General features: G+C 43.4%; 1 protein-coding gene across 1 annotated transcript in view; it reads right to left on the bottom strand.

Moving 5' to 3' along the window:
• Positions 1–8,268: 8,268 nt before the first annotated feature.
• STRADB (STE20 related adaptor beta) overlaps positions 8,269–20,211 on the bottom strand; it is a 106,824-nt gene continuing 94,881 nt past the window's right edge. Inside the window, exons 11-12 of the mRNA XM_075317617.1 lie at positions 12,719–12,761; positions 8,269–10,888 (exon numbers count right to left, since the gene is read on the bottom strand). Of these exons, the coding sequence (XP_075173732.1) occupies positions 10,739–10,888; positions 12,719–12,761 (193 nt within the window). The 3' untranslated portion in view covers positions 8,269–10,738. The remainder of the gene's footprint in view (positions 10,889–12,718; positions 12,762–20,211) is intronic.

The raw sequence follows: 20,211 nt of genomic DNA on the forward strand, positions 1-20,211 counted from the left end.
ACCCTGCTCCGAGCCGGGTGAAAACGAAAGTGAAACTTCGTAGCTGCAGGCGTCATCACAAGACCCTGTGCTACGATGGCAACCACCGAAAGTCACGTGATCATGTCACGTGACTTCCGGTGGGGGCGGGAAAAGTAACTGTCATGGCGGCGCCCATATACATATCGCTGCCAGATTTTGGATTTTGAAGCGATTCCACCTGCGGCTAGCAGGCACACATGTCAGCTGTTGAAAACAGCTGATATGTGTGCGGATCGCCGCCGCCTGCCCACGGCAGGGGGCAGGGATTAACGGCACACGATCCATGACGTACCAAGTACGTCATGGGTCGTTAAGGGGTTACAGGACTGTTTAGCATTACATACTAATCAATGGCTTGTATTAAAGGGGTTGCACAACTCCTTCTTTTTCCCCATGTTTGCCCCAATAAAAAAAAGCTTTTGCTCCCCTCTGGTGTCGGCGAGGTTCCAGCAGTGTCAGAAGTCAAGTTCCTGGCACATGTGACATTGTGCGCGGCTTGTGTGTCATAGCAATCAGCGCTGTTTTTTTCACTTACGGAATTAACAAGAAATGAGCGCTGCAGCTGCCACTACTGTCTCTTGATTTGAAGACTGGGATAGAGAAGCGTGGGGTGTCATACGGGAATGCAAATTACAGCCACACTGAGAGGGGAGAATAAGCTTTTTTCTTTATGCGGGCCAATTTGGGGAATGAGAAGGGGTTATCCAAGTTATGGACATCCCCTTTAAAGACATCTTTTTATTATATTGTGTGTTAACACTGCAGGTTGCGGTCATAGACGCAGACCTTTTTGCCCTTAGTGTTTGTTACAATGTACAAGGTGGCCATAAAATAACCTAAGGTGTTTGGAGCATACTGACCCAGTAGACACAATTGGCTGAAAATTGGTATGTATGCTATTCAAGGCATGGGGAAACGGAAGGCATCTAAAAAAAAAAAATTATACCAAAACTTCGCTGAGATAGATGAGATGTTTTGAGGCAACAGTTACTGAGTGTTCAGCCAGGGTGCGGGCGATGACCGGTAAGCAGAGAGGTTGTGGAGGACATTGCCACTGCCGTCAAGAAACGGGGCATGAACAACCCTGCCGGGAACAGCAGTGCACGCAGTGTTTCCAGGCAGTTAGGGCTCCCGCACAGCACAATGTGGAAAGTTCTCCGTGCCCTGGCTGAACAGTCAGTAACCCTGTTGTCTCAAAATGTGTCATCATAACTTTTTTTTTAAGATGCCTTCCATTTCCCCATGCCTTGATTAGCATACTTACCAATTTTCAGCTAAATCTGTCCAGTGGGTCAGACTGGACACGGCTCCAAACACCTTAGGTTATTTAATGGCCACCTTGTATGTAAGGACTCATTCGGACATCAGTTTTTCACAGAGCACGTACTTATTATAGTCTGTGGTTCTGTTGACATGTCAATGTCTTTTTGCGGACCATGTGTCTGCAAAATTAAATCATGGAGATGTGTCAGTTTTTGATCTCAATCAAATAACACGGATGGCTACTGCTAGCGGTCTGTTTTTAACATTGCAATGGGTAGAAGCGGTAAAAAAAGAAAAAAAAAAAAATTCTCATACCTGAAAAGATCACTGATAAACACTAATGGTAATAGCGGACACACTGACCAAACCCTGAAGAAAAGCTGATGCAAGATGCTGATACAAATCGCTCTGTGTGCTTTTCACTAAAGTGAAAAAAAGAACTGTTTATATGTAATCCAGGATGCGTATGGATAGCCCTAAGCAGGAGTCCTGCTGAGAACCTCACATATCAATATTGTTACGACGGGAAATTTAACACATGGTGTCTGATTAGCAAGCAACATGTTATAGAACAGGAGGAGCTAGGCAAACCGTTTGGGTGGGTGGGTGGGTGGGGAGGACAAATCTATTTTTCCACTTAAGAGTCAAATTTTCTTTTCCCGCCTAAAGCTCATCATACACAACGAAAAAACAGCTCAAATTTGTCTACTTTGGACTACCTAGCTCAGTGTGGTGTCATATTACATCTATGAAGAGAGACCGTGCAGAATGAGAAAGAAAAAAAAAAAACAACAGAGGGAGAAAGATGGGGCTGAGCTTTCTAACAAGTCTTTTACCTCACCCCGGAGCTAAATACTGTTGTGTGTTAGCCACAATACCTCTCCTACTCTCGGTGTACAAACTAAAGAATGAAAAGTAGGAATCCCTCGCTGTGTGTTGTGTATGGTTGACATTAGCTAATCTTCTCCACAAGTTCAAAGTCTATTGCAAATTAAGAAACAGCTTGTAGAGGGAAAAATGCAGAATGCAAATCATATTGGAGTCAGAAATAATGGTACTCTCTTTGTACATGTAAGAGAATTCTGAAAAATTACTTGAAACTACAGTTACATTTTAAAAGGGACTGGGTGACCAAGTTTTTACTCTCAAATCTGAGCGCAGCATAATGTAGAGACAGAGACCCTGATTCCAGCGATGTGTCACTTACTGAGCTGTTTGCTGTCATTTTGATGAAATCAATGTTTTCTCTATTGCAGATCTAGCAGTTATACAGAGCTCATGAATATGCTGGACTACATGGCAGCACACCAAGTAGTCCTGTAATGATAATCTACTGCTGATTAACCAGTGATTTTATGTAAACTACACTAAACAGCCCAGTAAGTGATACATCGCTGTAATCGGGGTCTCTTTACCGTCATCATGCTGCTTTCAGATTAGGTGGCAAAAACCTGGTAACAGATTCCCTTTAAGATCTGATAATGCTTGTGGCCTGCTGTTCAGTGAGAATGTACAAAGTACCTGGCATCACACCAATACCAAAGTGTGTGTCCGCTCTCTTCTGGGTTATATTTTTTACATTCCTGTCATCTCTTTCCCCTCCATGGGAAACTTAATAACCAGCATGACCTGACAACTGCAACCCTTGTGGAACTGCTGGGAGTAAAAGGGGCAATCTATGAAGACATACAAGCGATAGTGAATCTTATCCCAAAAAAACCCTATATATCAATCTGCTCAGCGGATTTTGCTCTATAACATGCTGCCTGCAGACCAGACATGTTCTATGTGACAGGAGTCCTTTAAGCAAAACAAATCTACACAGCAATTAGGCTCTGAGCATTAGATCTAAGTCCAGCAACACTTGAACATTTCTTCACATTTATCAAGAGAGAACTTTTTTTTCTTTTTATATTTCCAGCCGTGTATGAGTGACTTCCGCACTAGTCACATTATTCTCGCAGCCTGCTATCGCTCCTTCATAACAACCTAAGAGCCAGTATTACAGAGGACCTGTCACTTGCTCTTATTTCATTCCCACTGCTCCTGAGCATTTATTTTTGTAAAGGCCATGAAAATTAGCACAAAATAAGAAGCCCCATATCTCTGGGACCATATGCCGGATTTAAAAGCAAACAAACACACTCAGTGCAGCGGTGGGAATAATCCAGTGGTCGCACATGCTCAGTAACACTTCACAGGGCAATGTGGGCTACCAATTCTTTGGATCAGTGGGAATCTCAATACCCAGACCCTCAGCAATCATACATTCACTATCTAGTCCACAGAACGTTAAATAAATTGACCATGGATTTAAGGCCGGGTACACATATCCGGCTTTTCGCTGGTTTGACGAATGCGGCACACGCCAGTACAGTATGAGACAGTACAGTGGCAGAGTCGCAACTTCCGGGTCACATGCTCCAGTCACATGACAGCATGTGACCGGCGCTTGTTGCGCTGCCAGTGTACTGTATACACTGTACTGGCGTGCGCCGCATCCGTCAAACCGGCGAAAAGCCGGATATGTGTACCCGGCCTAAAAAAAAAAAAAAAAAAAAATGAGTGAACCCAGCCATGCAGTTTGTATCTAAAGCTGGCCAGTGGGTTAAGATTGGCTTTAAGGGGAATGTGTCAGCAGGTTTTTGCTATGTAATCTGAAGACAGCGGGAGAGGGGCTTAAACAGATTTAAGCAATGTGTCAACTTATGCTGTGTGCTGTTCTTTATTTACAATGATTGTTTTATCACCAGGAGATTATCACAGACCAGACTACAGCTCACATGCCTACTAGACTGACCACAACCCCTTCTCTGATAAGCAGCTCACTGTCAAGAGACATTGTATGTAAAAAGCTGTGCAGTGAGCAGGGTTAACTTTCTGAACTCGGCTACATCTCAAAACTTTATATCACAACTGGTATACCAAGTAAACAAAAGGGATTGATTGTTGGAATCAGGGTCTTTGTTTCTACGTTATGCTGCTCTCAGATGAGGTAGCATAATCCTGGTGACAGATTCCCTTTAAGCTATCTCAGCAGCAGTGACCATCAGCTGATAGCAGTAAGTGGTGCTCAGCGGAGAAAAGAGCTGGAGTGACAGAGGCTTCAGATCTACCATAGCTCTTCAGCCTCATTTCAATTCAGTCTCACTGAGTATCAATTCAAATGCTGATTTTGCAGTATATATATATATATATATATATATATATATATATATATATATATATATACAGGTGCATCTCAATAAATTAGAATATCATCAAAAAGTTCATTTCAGTAATTCAATACAAAAGGGAAACCCATACATTATATAGAGTCATTACAGAGTGATCTATTTCATGAGTTTATTTCTGTTAATGTTGATGATTATGGCTTACATCCAATGAAAACCCAAAAGTCATTATCTCAGAAAATTAATATTATATAAGACCGACTGAAAAAATGATTTTACACTCAGAAATGTTGGCGCCTACTTAAAAGTCTGTACAGTAAATGCCTCAATACTTGGTCGAGGCTCCTTTTGCATGAATTACTGCATCAATGCAGCGTGACATGGAGGCGATCAGCCTGTGGCACTGCTGATTTGTTATGGAAGCCCAAGTTGCTTTGATAGCAGCCTTCAACTCGTCTGCATTGTTGGGTCTGGTGTCTCTCATCTTCCTCTTGACATTACCTCATAGATTCTCTATGGGGTTTAGGTCAGGCGAGTTTGCTAGCCAATCAAGCACAGAGATACTGTGGTTATTAAACCAGGTATTGGTACATTTGGCAGTGTGGACAGGTGCCAAGTTCTGCTGGAAAATGAAATTTCAATCTCCAAAAAGCTTGTTAGCAGAGGGAAGCATGAAGTGCTCTAAAATTTCCTGGTAGACGGCTGCGCTGACTTTGGTCTTGATAAAACACAGGGAACTTACACCATCACTTATTGTGGAAACTTCACACTAGACCTCAAGCAGCTTGGATTGTGGCCTCTCCACGCTTCCTCCAGACTCTGGGATTGCGATTTCCAAATGAAATGCAAAATTTACTTTCACCTGAAAACAACACCTTGGACCACTGAGCAACAACAGTCCAGTTCTTTTTCTCCTTGGCCCAGTGAAGACGCTTCTGGCATTGTCTATTGGTCATGAGTGACTTGACACAAAGAATGTGACACTTGTAGCCCATGTCCTGGATACGTCTGTGTATGGTGGTTCTTGAAGCACTGACTCCAGCAGCAGTCCACTCCTTGTGAATCTCCCCCAAATTTTTTGAATGGCCTTTTCTTAACAATCCTATCAAGGCTGTGGTTATCCCGGTTGCTTGTGCACCTTTTTCTACCACACTTTTTCTTTCCAATCAACTTTCCATTAATATGCTTGGATTTAGCACTCTGTGAACAGCCAGCTTCTTTAGCAATCACCTTTTGTTGCTCACCCTCCTTGTGGAGTGTGTCAATGACTGCCTTCTGGACATCTGTCAAATCAGCAGTCTTCCCCATCATTGTGTAGCCTACTGAACCAGACTAAGGGACTTAAAATGCTTAGGAAGCCTTTGAACGTGTTTTGTGGTAATTATTCTAGTTTTCTGAGAACTTTTGGGTTTTCATTGGCTGTAAGCCGTAATCATCAACATTAACAGGAATATACACTTGAAATAGATCCCTCTGTGTGTAATGGCTCTATATAATACAGTATATGTGTGCTCCCTTTTTGTATTGAATTACTGAAATAAATTAACTTTTTGATGATTTTCTAATTTACTGAGATGCACTTGTAAATAGTTTGGATTGTGGAATCCTGCTGATAGATTCCCGTTAATATCAACCTTCTCTCCTCAATTCTTTCATATGTATGACATCTCTAAAAGTGACTTCTCTCCCAGATAGCATAATAATCAGGCATGTGGACATCCCAACTGTCTAAAGGCTATGTGCACACGTTGCAGATATGGTTGCAGACAATGTGCATGTTCTGGTAGGAAGCACAAGAGTGTTTTTGCGGCGTTTTTTTATGTGTTTTTTTCCCCCATTGCTTTCAACGGTACACATGCAGGAAAAATATGCAGAAAGAATTGACATGCTGCAATTTTTTCTGCAACAAAATCTGCAAGGAAAAAATCCTGAACGTGTGCACAGCACTTTAGAATGTTCATAGACTTTGCTGGCATCAGGATATCCTTGAAGATTTCTGAAAATCTGCAAGAAAAAACGCAGCAGAAATGCAAAAACGCACCGTGTACACACAGCCTAATCCTCTCCCCCCAGAAATCTGCCATGTTTAAAGCCCCCCATGCACATTAATCATCTGGTTCAAATGATATTAAAGGGATTGACTAAACTTCTTAAATGATTAAAATTGCAAAGAAATTGTACATCAACAGCGCTGCAGCCAATCACTGACATCAAGAATCACTGGAGCAGCAGCATAGGTGCAGCACTGGACCAAGTGAGGGGAGTACAGGCCGATTCTATTGTTTTTTACACAGATTTAATGATGGTGTGCAAAATGCTAAAGGCGGAAAAATCCTCTAATGTGCATAGCCAGATTCATTGATTGCCAGGAAAACAAATGTACGGTATTGGTTATTGCTTTTCTAATGACTTCTGAGAACAATTCTACACAGGAAGCTTATGGATTTACTCTGAGGTATCTTACTTCATCCATCCCATATCACGGTTTCAGTCTCAAGCTTTTATGTTCAGTAACCTACAGGACATCAGGTCATTAACGGGGTTGTCTGGTGAAAAAGTGTTGACTTATCCACAGGATGGCTGATGACATGATGATCGGTGGGGGGTCGGTGAGATCCGCACTGATCAGCAGAGCTGTTACAGAAAGTAACGGCAGTTCTGGTGCGCACCCACCACTCCTTTCATTCCCTATGGGTCTGCCGAATAATGCCAGCGCAGCGCTCAGCAATGCCATAGGGAATAATTGAGCTGCGGTCAAGCATGCGCACTGTTGCTTTATTAGGTTATAAGTGTCCCGTTCCGCCAATTGGTGTGGGTCGCAGAGAATCGACCTCTATCGATCAACAAGTTATTACTTATCCTAAGGATTTTTTTAACCATTCTCTTGAAATGCAATGGACTCTGCTTTCAGTCTCAAGCCTATTTTAAACTTGACAGATGTAGTCTGACTGCAAGTCAATGGAAATCCAACCGTTCCATATATTTCCCTGTACCTCTTTAAAGGGAACTTGTCATCAGAAATTTAGCTTGAAACCTAAAAGTTTCCCCCTCTGCAGCTCCTGGGCTGCATTCTAGCAAGGTTCCTGTTGTTTATGTGCCCCCTTTCTGACCAAAATAAAGACTTTGTAAAGGGGTACCTTTTTGTATTCAAAACTTGATAATGGTACACGGGGGCGGGCTCCCTGGTGTCCGTTATTCTGCTTCCTGTCGCTTTAGGCCGTCCCCCATCGCTCCATTCCATACTTCAGGACGCCGCCCACTGCGCCCGAGGTTGCCGGGCACGCGAGGACCGCTGGTCACGTGTGTCGCAGGCACGAGACTATGGGCGGCGCTGTGATTGCATCGCAAGTGCCCGCCCATTCCTCTCTGCCTCCAGCGTTCTGCGCAGAACGTTCCAACGTCGGGTCATCTGGCCAGCGCTTGCGCAGAACGCTGGAGGCAGAGGGGAGAGCGTGGCCACGAGATGATGGGCAGGCACTTGCGATGCAATCACAGCGCCGCCCATAACCTCGTGCCTGCGCACACGTGACCAGCGGTCCTCGCGTGCGCGGCACCTCGGGCGCAGTGGCCGGCGTCCTGCAGTATGGAATGGAGCGATGGGGGACGGCCTAAAGCGACATGAGGCAAAATAACGGACACCAGAGAGCCCGCCCCCGTGTACCATTATCAAGATCTGAATACAAAAAGGCACCCCTTTACAAAGTCTTTATTTTGGTCAGAAAGGGGGCACATAAACAACAGGAACACTGCTAGAATGCAGCCCAGGAGCTGCAGAGGGGGAAACTTTTAGGTTTCAAGCTAAATTTCTCATGACAAGTTCCCTTTAACAATCAAAGAGGTAAGAATCAGCATATGGTTATTTTGGGATGTTGTTGGTGACAGCATGACGATAACATCTACGGGCCATATAGACTGGGGCTCCATGGTGACGTTTTGGTCACGGTAACATCACAACCGCATTGATTCTCTATGGTTTTGGTCTGGAGTCCCAACATGATGTGCCCATACACAATAATGTGTGCTGTCTAGCAATTTACTGTATGAACAGCTTTTTGCTATTAGTCTTGGGGAAAAAAATGGCATATCCTTACATGTGGGACTGCTCAATATTGCATTGACATTATAATCGTGGCCACATGGAAGAGAGTCAGGCACCTAAGGTTACAAGATTGGATCAATTCCTGTGAAACCGCATCCTTTTACTATACAGATAATCAATTATAAATAAGCAAAGTGAATGCATTAAATGTAAAGGGAATCTATCAGAAGGTATTTGTTATCAAATCTGAGAGGAGCATGATGTAGGGACAGAGACACTGATTCCTGTGATGTGTCACTTGGCCGCTTGCTGTCAGCTTATTAAAATACATCTTTAACTGCTGCAGATCCACCAGTTTTCTGACTGCTGAGCTCTGCATAACCCCGCTCTCACCACTGATTGGCAGCTTTTCGTATACACTGTGCAGAGGCAGAATACGACCCAATCAGCATTGGGGGCCCGGGATACACAGAGCAGGAGGACTACATAGCAAGAGACAACTAGTCCTCTGGTGATAAACGCCTCCTGATAAAACTGCGATTTTATTGAAACTACAACAAGCAGCCCAGTAAGTCACACATCACTGGAATCAGGGTCTCTGTCCCTAAATCATACTGCTGACAAATACCATAGCAAAAGCCTGCTGACAGATTTCCTTTAAATAAATGCCATTTTAACCTACATAAATTATACATTTATTCAGTAAATTGCTCTGCCATTATTGTCCTGCTCCTAAATCGGCAATTTTTAGACCATACTAGCTTACTCACTTCATTTAAATCTTTGCAAGGCCCTGATCTGAGACTTTTAGGGTATGTACCCATGTAGCAGATTTGTGTGCAGATTTTCTGCACACTAAAGTGTATGTTTTGGCAGGACAAATGCAGAAGAAAAAACGCTCGTTTTTTATCGTGTTTTCTTTAAGCGTTTTTTTCTGGCATTTTTCCATTTCTTTTTTAAGTTATGGTGATCGCAGGGCCAGCGGATCTCCGGCTGATGTTACATAAAAGACCCGGCTCTCACTGCCCAGAGCGGCGCTCGTACTGCTCCTGTTAGTTTAACCCTCTGAATGCTAAGATCAATGAGATCACAATATTCAGGAGGCAGCAAGAGGGATTGCTTTCCTCTCCCTGGTGATCAGCTCTCTGTAATGCGATCACAGGGACCTAATTGCTGCCATGGCAACCCTGGGTCATCACCATGATGACTCCGGGTTACTGAGCTACGGAGAGCCTCACAGACCATGTCGGACGCATGGTGTGTGAGGTGAAGTGTCAGTGCTGTGAGTGCAACACTAACAGATATTATCTGCTGCCATGATCAAGCTCGAGCAGTGCAGTGGATTACATCAGAAGGAAAAAACCCTTAAGCAATTGACATGCGGCTTGTATTTTCTGCACAAAAATCTGCAACATGTGCACAACAATCCAGGATTCTCATATACTTTGCTGGGATGTGTTTTTCCCTGCAGTATTGATTAAAATTTGCAAGGAAAACTGCAAAAAAAAAGCAGCGTGGGCACACAGCCTTATATATGATTAATCATCTATATGTTTTTGTACGTGGAGTGCACTATAGGTCTACAAATATACAATATAATTTACAGCTTCTACATTTACAGAATAGGTATTATATAGGCAATTAGTGTCCTCTACTTTAGCTTTGAAACTGTTCTCACAAATTACATCTCCTTACGCCTAAATGCAGGGGATAGAAACGGGATGACCATGCAATACAAGGACGGACTGACCAGTGCTTCACTATATCATTGCATATACGGAGGCTTCAGTATCTACAATATGTTAAAATACCTGACGATTTATGTTCGGCTTTTCATACAAAACAGAAATATATAGCACTAGAATAATAATAGTATTTAAAAAAATCAATCTTTGCAATACAAAAATAGCTACATAATCACACAAGTAAAAATAATACTTCTTGAGTGATAGATTCAATGGCGCCATACAATGTTCACAAAACAATCAAGAGTCACCACTGATGGCAGAATGACCGGAGCCGGCAATTAGTGTTAATTTTGTGCACGACTTCCAATTCTCTGCAGTTTTTAAGTGCAATATCTGCATATTCACATTATGCTCTCTGAGCATAAACCAAAAAATACACACGTGTATATAATTATATAAAAGGAAACTGCCAGAACCTGAAGGCCGTACACTGCCCATTAATATGATGTGCAAGGCAAAAAAAAAAGGATATTCCTTTTGTTTAGTAAACGGTTTTAATGAAATGTCCATTCTTTAGCTTCATCTGTAGATTTGTAGGGGTATTTCTTCAGAATCACTGGAAATGATCCAACCGAGCTGTGCTTCTGATGCTGTGCCAGAGAGGGCAGCAGTGAGGGCAGCGAGTCACGTGCCTGATCCCTCACCTATGAAAGAAGCATATACATGCCATATACTTCATTATACGCTTTTATTTCAAATCTGTTTTATTATTAAGTTTATAAATCAAGCATACATCTTGAACATTTATAAAGATTATAAAACATAAACAGTGATCTCTCAGTTTCGGAATGAATTATACGCTTTTATATATGCAATAACGGTTGGTCGTAAAAGCTTGGAAAAATCCTACCACAGCAGTGAGCGAGCAGGTAAGAGTTAATAACATTCAAAATAGGCTTTTTATATTCCAATTGAAAGATATGGGGTTTTTTTGCTCTCTAGACAATTATAGGCCTAGCATGAAGTCCACATACTGTCAATGATTGTTTACCTGTGTATCTGGTGAGTGCACGGTGCAATTATCTCCTCTGAAAAACCTAGGCCCTGATTCATCATTTGGAATTTATTGAAGTTACTTTTCTGTTTTTGTTGTTTCTTTGTTTGTTTTTAATCTTGTATTTGCTGATGTTATTTATGGCCTAAAAACTAACATGCAGGTATTTGCTAACTTCCAGCCTGTTCTACGCTGCGCTGGCTCAGAGTAGTCACCAAGCACTACAGCCGGAGATTCAGCGGCTCTTCCTCTGGGCTGCTTGTCAATGTTAGACACAGGGGAGCCGGCTGTCAATCAGCATGACGTCGGTAGTCACACCCAGACAGCAGAACAGAGCGGAAGAGAAGACACAGCTCTGTTGATGGGGCGTGACTGTCGATATTAAACACAGGGGATCCGGCTGTCAATTAGCATGATGTTGGCAGTCGTGCCCAGTCAACAGAGCACAGCAGAAGAGAAGTCACTTCTCTGTTGATGGGGTGTGACTATCGATATTGAACACAGGCAAGCCAAATGTCAATCAGCATGATGTCGGCAATCACGCAAAGTCAACAGACTACAGCAGAAGAGAAGCCACTGCTCTGTCGATGTGGCATGACTGTCGAAATTAGACACAGGGGAGGCGGCTGTCACACTCCGTCAAGAGAGCAGAGTGGAAGAGAAGCCGATGCTCTGTCGATTGGGTGTGACTGTCAATATTAGATACTGGGACGCCTGTTGTCAATCAGAATAATGTTGTCAGCAGTCATGACCTATCAGAACAGAATGATAGAGAAGTCGCTGCTCTGTCGACATGATGTCAGTAGAAGCCGCTAAGTCACTGGCAGGAGTGGTCTGTGACTGCTCTGTGCCGACACAGATCGGCACTGGGCACAACTACCTATCTGTTAGTTTTTAGGCACAATGTAAAACTAGTCCTGGATAACACCTTTAAAAAAGAGAGAACTTAAAAAATGGCACAATTATTTTCCTATAGAAAATAAGGCAAAATACTAAACCTACTAGTAAAGAACAAATTACTCCAGAAAACTGAACAACAATGATGAGTCAAGGAACTAGAGTATAAAAATATTGGCCACAAAAGTAAAGATAGAATTTAAGATAAATTATGGAGTCACAGAGACAATGCTATCTATACAAGACTAGTGCTGTCCCAAGAGCTGACACCCCATCAACTATAAATATGAAAGGATCTCTTCTGTCTCTACCAACCTCCCTGTCATTATAATGTCTCTGTGAAGTCTGATTATCTGCTCACTCTCATTCACTTGGAGTGATGACGGATAGTTTGTATTTTGAAATCTGATGGCAGACCCTTGTTCAAATGCCTACTTTTAGTTATTTGCATTTACTAAAGCCTAAACTAACATCTACATATAAAATAGTAAAAAGTCCCAGTGACCAGACCCATGATAATCACTTCATATCTATCATTTCTGGTAGAGAACGCCTGTATAATTATGCCATTACAGTAACATACCTGCTTGAAGAATTGATGGGACAGTAACATGGCAGCCGATGGTCTAGAAATAATAAATGGTAGACTGTAATATAGAAGATAACTGTTTTTGTAACTAGCCTTTATTTTCGAATATACACACACACACACACACACACACACACACTGAACAAAAATATAAACATAACACTTTGGATTTTTATGCCCATCTCTAAGATCTAAGACTTTTTCTTTGTACACAAAAGGCTTTTTTCTCTAAAATATTGTTCACAAATTGGACTAAATCTGTGTTAGTGATCACTTCTCCTTTGGGGAGATAATCCATCCACCTCACAGGTGTGGCATACCAAGATGCTGATTAGACACCATTATTTTTGCTCAGGTGTGCCTTCGGCTGACCACAATAAAAGACTTTTCTAAAATGTGCAGTTTTACAGTATTGGGAGGGTACCACCATTTACCTCCCGCAGTGCACCACATCTCCTTCACATACAGTTGATCAGGATGGTGATTATGGTCTGTGGAATATTGGTCCTCTCTTCAATGGCTGCAAAGTTGCTGGATATTGGCAGGAATTTTAACACGTTGTCGTATACGCTGATCCAGAGGATCCCAAACATGCTCAATGGGTGACAAGTCCAGTGAGTATATTATCTCCTGATTAGTCCTTGACTAACCCTCATGTTTGTTCAACCTTGTACTTTTTATGCTTCTTTGGATCCTGATTTTGGCCTAAATTCTAAACTCTCTCCTGTCGACGCGTCACACATACTTACCTTCCTAACGACGTCACTGTGGCCGGCGAACAACCTCTTTAATAAGGGGGCGGTTCGTGCGGCGGCACAGCGATGTCACACAGCGGCCCACCAATAGAAGCGGAAAGGCGGAGAGCAGCCGCATGAAGGACACTCCCACCTCGTTGCCGGAGGACGCAGGAACGCTGTTGTTCGTCGTTCCTGGGGTGTCACAAGTAGCGATGTGTGCTGCCTCAGGAACGACGAACAACCTGCGTCTCAGAAGATCAACGGCATTTTAAAAATGAACGACGTGTTAACGATCAACGATATGGTATTTTTGATCGTTAGCGATTGCTCGTATGTGTCACATGCAACGACAATGCTAACGTGGCCGGATGTGCATCACGAATTCGGTGACCCCAGCGATATCTCGTTAGCAATGTCGTTGCATGTAACGGCGCCTTTAGTTACTGACCTTGCTACTCTCTCAATGTTATATCCACCAGAGTGAGACGATTTGTAGCTTGTGTGTTGGAGATTCCTGTTATAGAAGTTAATGGGTGAAAACCACAAAATTCCTCGGACTCCAAGGTCCTGGTTTAGGCAGCAACAGTCCGAATGAGGCTTTGAGGGTCCTCCGAAACTACTCATGGGCACATGTTCCATAGCAAGAGTTTGCTCTTATTCAGTGAAGGCAAAGCTCTATTTAAGGATAAAGCAATTTTGCTGGCTACAAAACTTTTTTCCTTTATTTGTAAAATTGGCGTTCCAGTTTTATGATCTCTGAAGATCTTTAAAGTGACAATTACTGTATGTCAAGAGTGATAGGTAAGTCAACACCTATAAGGAAGGATTACCTTCCTCACTGGCTGCTACAAGGATGTTTTTCAGCTATACTCCACTTAGACAGACCTGTCCTCTCTGACTACACTTTAGCTACCGCGCCTTCAAGGAGTCGGAATATTTATAGGCTTAGAAGTAATGGACCCGTGAATTAGTCATCGGGTTATCTTGTTTGCCTCTCTAGTCTTCAGATTTGGGTTCTTCAGTGTCCAATCATGGTGGAAACTTTTATTGACTCATCAGCCAGTGCAGACATAAAGACAAGTCAAAATAAAGAAAATCAAATTATGTAAATGAAGCAATAGGCATCAAAGAACAGACTGCTGAGTCTCAAACAGGCTCTTCTCTTCATATGACAATTTCTCTGCTCGAATAAGGCCACCACAGGTCAGTGGAAAACTGGTGAGGACTTCTTATTTCAAGACTTTAGATGGAGATCTGTGAATGTCCATCCTTGTTGAGTGACATAAATCGATTACAAATGGGATGGGGATATTTTTTGTAGGTCTATTGTCTTCCTGACTCCAGCCAAATATCAGTGCTGTTGTTGGATTATAAATTGAATTGCTTTAACTTTTTCAACTATAATGTATTATTCGATAAACACTAAAGGTATCACCCATAGTGTTAATATATATACACAGTGCCTACAAGTAGTATTCAACCCCCTGCAGATTTAGCAGGTTTGATAAGATGCAAATAAGTTAGAGCCTGCAAACTTCAAACAAGAGCAGGATTTATTAACAGATGCATAAATCTTAGAAACCAACAAGTTATGTTGCTCAGTTAAATTTTAATAAATTTTCAACATAAAAGTGTGGGTCAATTATTATTCAACCCCTAGGTTTAATATTTTGTGGAATAACCCTTATTTGCAATTACAGCTAATAATCGTCTTTTATAAGACCTGATCAGGCCGACACAGGTCTCTGGAGTTATCTTGGCCCACTCTTCCATCCAGATCTTCTCCAAGTTATCTAAGTTCTTTGGGTGTCTCATGTGGACTTTAATCTTGAGCTCCTTCCACAAGTTTTCAATTGGGTTAAGGTCAGGAGACTGACTAGGCCACTGCAACACCTTGATTTTTTCCCTCTTGAACCAGGCCTTGGTTTTCTTGGCTGTGTGCTTTGGGTCGTTGTCTTGTTGGAAGATGAAATGACGGGGCGTGGCCTGGACGGCAATGTGAAGAGACGTGTTTGTGGAGCTCTCCTGCAAACTCCCTTGATAAATCCCTGAATACCGCTGTTATCACTGCCTCAGCCGGCTGTCAGGAAGATAAGGTGGTGAGGACTTATCTGGAGTGAGTCTGGTGGATGCAGAGAGGTGCCATGGTCCGTCACAGGCAAAAAGATAATGGAGGCGGGAAAGTCCCCAGCTCTCAAGATGGTGCCATGATAAGGCAGGAAGCTGAGAAAGTTAATGCAGCCTGTCAGGAGAGGATGCAGATCGCTGCAAGGCTGGAGAAATTTGCCCGGACTTCAGAGAAATCACATCAGCATATAGATAACAGAGGTGAGGAGGGAGAAGATAATGCCAGCTCTGATGAGATGGGGGATGGTGAAAAGCAGCAAGATAAGACAGGAGAAGTGGAGAAAGCACATAGTGCACAGGAGGCTCCAGAAAACCCCACTTTAAAGGACGTTTTTGCAGTGGTGTCTTTTTGTAAAGAGGCTCTGACTTCCCTGACGAAGCAAGTTAAGGGATTACAGGCAGAGGTTGCTGACATTAAGAAAGACCTCAAGAAAGCAGATCTGAGAACAACGGCTGTAGAGGAGAGAGTGGGGATAACAGAGGATCATATTACAAAACTACAAAAGTCTGAAAAAACATTTGCACAGCAGATAGCTGAAATCATGGCAAAAAATGATGATTTAGAGAACCGCTCTAGAAGAAATAACATCCGAATTGTCGGCATCCCTGAGAAAGCGGAAGGAAGAAACCCAACTGAATATGTAGAAGACTGGCTCAGGGGGAAAATGGGTGCTAATGTCTTATCCAAGCTCTATGCCGTGGAACGTGCACACAGAGTCCCGATGCAGCCACAAACAGCAGGCAGGGGCCCTCGCACTATGCTAGCCAAGCTCCTCAACTACAGAGACAGGGACACTATACTGCGAAAGGCAAGAGACATGGAGGATCTTATGATTGACGGCCAGAGAATTTCCATATACCCGGACTACTCCATTTCTGTTCAAAAGCTACGTATGACTTTTACAGGAGTAAAGAGGCGCCTGCAAGAGATGGGGGTGCAATACTCAATGATGTTCCCGGCAAAGCTAAGAGTGACGGCGTTGGAGCGGGTGCACTTTTTTACAACTCCAGAGGAAGCCATGCTGTGGTTGGACGCAAACAAAAAGCGGATCCGTTTGAAGGAATGAGCTGACTGTCTGAATCTGCAGTGTGTTGGAGAAGGCTGGCTGAGGCTCTACAACATCCTTAGGAGCTTACAGGGGACCCTTCTTGTTCTTTCTTTTTTTTTTTTTCTCCTTCCCTTTGGGATTGAGGTAGTATGCAGGGGGAATGCGAAGGGTTTGATGTGAGCTTCGCAGGACATGGGGACTGCCTAATTTGGCGCGGTGGTGGTATTTACAATTTGAGATTCCAGTTTAATTACTGTTCGCCATTTTACTGTTATATTGGTTGAGTGGAATATGATTATACATAGAAAGGGGGGGGAGTGGAGAATTGTTGGAAAAGGGATGAGTTTTAAAATGTGTCTAAGAGGGGAAGGCGAGGGAGGTAGGGGGGAATTTAGTAGGGATTATGGACCAGGTTTGGAAAACCCGATGCTTCACGGGAGTACTCGAAAACAGGAAGTGGTGGGGAGTAGGAGGGGAGGGGAGCAGGGGGGAGGGGGGAAAGGGGTAGGGTAGAGGCAGCATGGGGAGATACTACAAGGTTTGATGGTTTTACTGGGTGGGATAATGGGGGATAGAATTAAGGTGTTGAGTTGGAATATTAGAGGGTTATCAGATAGGTCTAGGAGAGCGGCAATAATTAAATATGTTCAAGACCAGAACCCGTCAGTAATATGTCTACTAGAAACGCATCTAACAAAGGAGACAACACATGTTTTAAATAGGAGATGGGTGCAGAAGGCCTATCACTCCACCTTTTCCAACTATGCAAGGGGTGTATCACTGCTGATCCATAACTCTGTGCAATATGAAGAGATAGAAGTGTATGTGGATAAAGAGGGACAGTGTGTGGCCGTCAAGTGTAAAATATTTGGCAGACTCATGTGTATAGTTGCAATATATATACCACCTCCATATAAGTGCACCAAGCTAAGGGAGATAAGGGAGTTCTCTGAGAAGGGGGGAGTAATCCCTTTTTTACTGGTGGGGGACTTCAATAATGTGATAGATCTGTACTGGGATAGGAGTAGTAGACCTCCAGGTATCCAGGATAGTTGTATGGCTTCGTTTGGCACTCTTATTGGGGAACTTGGAATGGTGGATGCCTGGCGAGTGAGGAATGGGAGGGTATCCTGCTTCTCTTGTTATTCGGCTTCACATAACACTCTGTCCCGCATTGACATGGCTCTAGCTAGTGATCTGATGGATGCAATGATAAGCGACGTGCAATATCTGACAAGAGTGATTTCGGATCATAGCCCAATTCTAGTGTCCATACGACGGGGGACCCTGACAGGGGGAAGGAGGGGAGAGTGGAAGCTTCATCCAGCATGGATCCGTCATATTAATATGGGGAATATAGAACGGGATCTTGGGGATTTCTTTATCCACAACGAGGGTAGCACTGGTCCGCTGGTGGTATGGGATGCGATGAAGGCATACCTCAGGGGACTCCTGTTCAGGGATATCTGTAAACGTAAAACACAGACGAGGCAGGATGAGAAAGATAGCCTGGAGGCCTTAGATAAGGCAGAGCTGGAAGCAATCCGGAGTACTACTACGGACGCGAAGCAAAATCTTAGGCAGGCGCATGAACAGGTTAATAAGATGCTTTTGGAGAAGGCGGTAAGGAAGCAGGCATTCCAAAAATTGCATTTTTATGAGGAGGGGGAAAAAGTTGGTCATCTATTATCGGTCATAGCTGCAGCTCAAAGGAGTAGTTCATTTGTGCATGGTATGGACACGGTGGAGGGGACACAGGTCACTGAGGTTGAGGAGATCCTTGGGGTCTTTAAAGATTTCTATCGCACGCTATATTCTTCTAGCGGAGAGATGAGGGTGGAAGAGGTGGACTCATTTCTTGAGCGAGGTGAGCTTCCGGTGTTGTCTGTGGCGGATAGAGATAAACTGGAGTCACCTATTACTATTGATGAACTGGAGGGCGCTCTGCATGGCATGAGCAATGACAAGGCACCGGGAGCAGACGGGATACCAGTTGAAATTTATAAACAGTTAGAAGAAATCCTATTACCCAAACTATTGAAAGTCTTTGAGGTGGCGGAGGGGGAAGGTGTATTGCCTGAATCTATGAGAGAAGCAATAATAGTAATAATTCCTAAGGAGGATAAAAATCCGAGGCTTCCAGACTCATATAGACCCATCTCGTTATTAACAGCGGACGTGAAGCTTCTGGCTAAGGTGTTGTCAAACCGGCTGACTGGAGTTATATCTAACCTAATCCATATGGAGCAATCAGGGTTCATGGCCAATAGGTCGACAGCTGCTAATATCAGGAGATTGTACCGTAATCTACAGTTGCCGCCTGACAACCCTGGCCGGAGGGTGATCGCTTCGCTAGATGCCCAGAAAGCGTTCGATAGTGTTGAGTGGGGGTATCTGTGGAAAGTGTTGCAGCATATGGGTTTTGGCCCACGGTTTGTAAAGTGGGTGCAGCTGTTGTATAATAGGCCTACTGCTAAAGTTAGAGTTAACGGTATGACCTCCTCAGCGTTTGAGTTGCACCGGGGAACGAGACAGGGCTGCCCACTATCGCCGCTCCTATTTGCTATTGCAATAGAGCCTCTGGCGGCGGCCATTAGGAAAACAAAGGAGATCCATGGATTTAAGTATGGGCATTTAGAGGAGAAAATAGCTCTTTATGCTGACGATTTATTACTTTTCTTGGGGGATCCATCAGCCTCATTGGTTCATGCCATGCAGATAATAGAGAAATTTGGAGAAGTTTCGGGACTGACCATTAATTGGTCTAAATCGAGCCTCTTTAAAGTGGATGGGGAAGTAGCCTGGACAAATGAGGATACTGGGGCTAACAAATTGAAGAATGTGGACGAATTTAAATATCTAGGTATCCAGATATCTCTGCCAGTAGAAAAATACATACAGGTGAACTTATGGCCTCTCCTTAAAAAATTGAGAGCCAAGGTGGATGCCTGGAACAAGCTACATTTGTCAGTTGTTGGAAGGGTTAATTTGCTAAAGATGGTAGTAATGCCTAAACTCCTATACATACTGCACAATGCCCCTGTTTGTATTTCAAGGAAAAGATTTAAAGGGATAAACTCGCTGTTTAGGGACCTGGTGTGGGGTAAAAAGCAGCCTAGGGTGCGATCAGAGACTTTACAAAGGCCGAAGGATGAGGGGGGTCTAGCAATCCCAAATCCGGAATTGTATTATATAGCGGCGCAATGTCAACACCTCAGGGGTTGGTCTGATCGAGAGAAAGATGGGGGCATTAAAGAAGTACTGGAATACATAGTGGGTAGAAGTCCATTGGTAATGGGACTAGAGGATGGTGCGGTGGGGCTCCTGGGTAGAACATCTCCTACAATGGCACTTATAAATAAGACCTGGGATAGGCTGAAAAGGGTGAGAGGGGTGACCCGGTTAACTAAGTTTACACCTATCTGGGATAACAGTAATCTCCCGGAGATTCAGAAAATGGGGAATATTGAGGAGTGGAGACGCAAGGGTGTGATATACATGCATCAGATATTGGACGGAGGAATTGTGAAATCGTTCCCGCAGTTACAGAGTGAGTTTCAGTTACCGGCGTCCG

This window comes from Anomaloglossus baeobatrachus, chromosome 7, assembly GCF_048569485.1.
Source record: "Anomaloglossus baeobatrachus isolate aAnoBae1 chromosome 7, aAnoBae1.hap1, whole genome shotgun sequence".
In the NCBI taxonomy this organism is placed as follows: Eukaryota; Metazoa; Chordata; class Amphibia; order Anura; family Aromobatidae; genus Anomaloglossus; species Anomaloglossus baeobatrachus.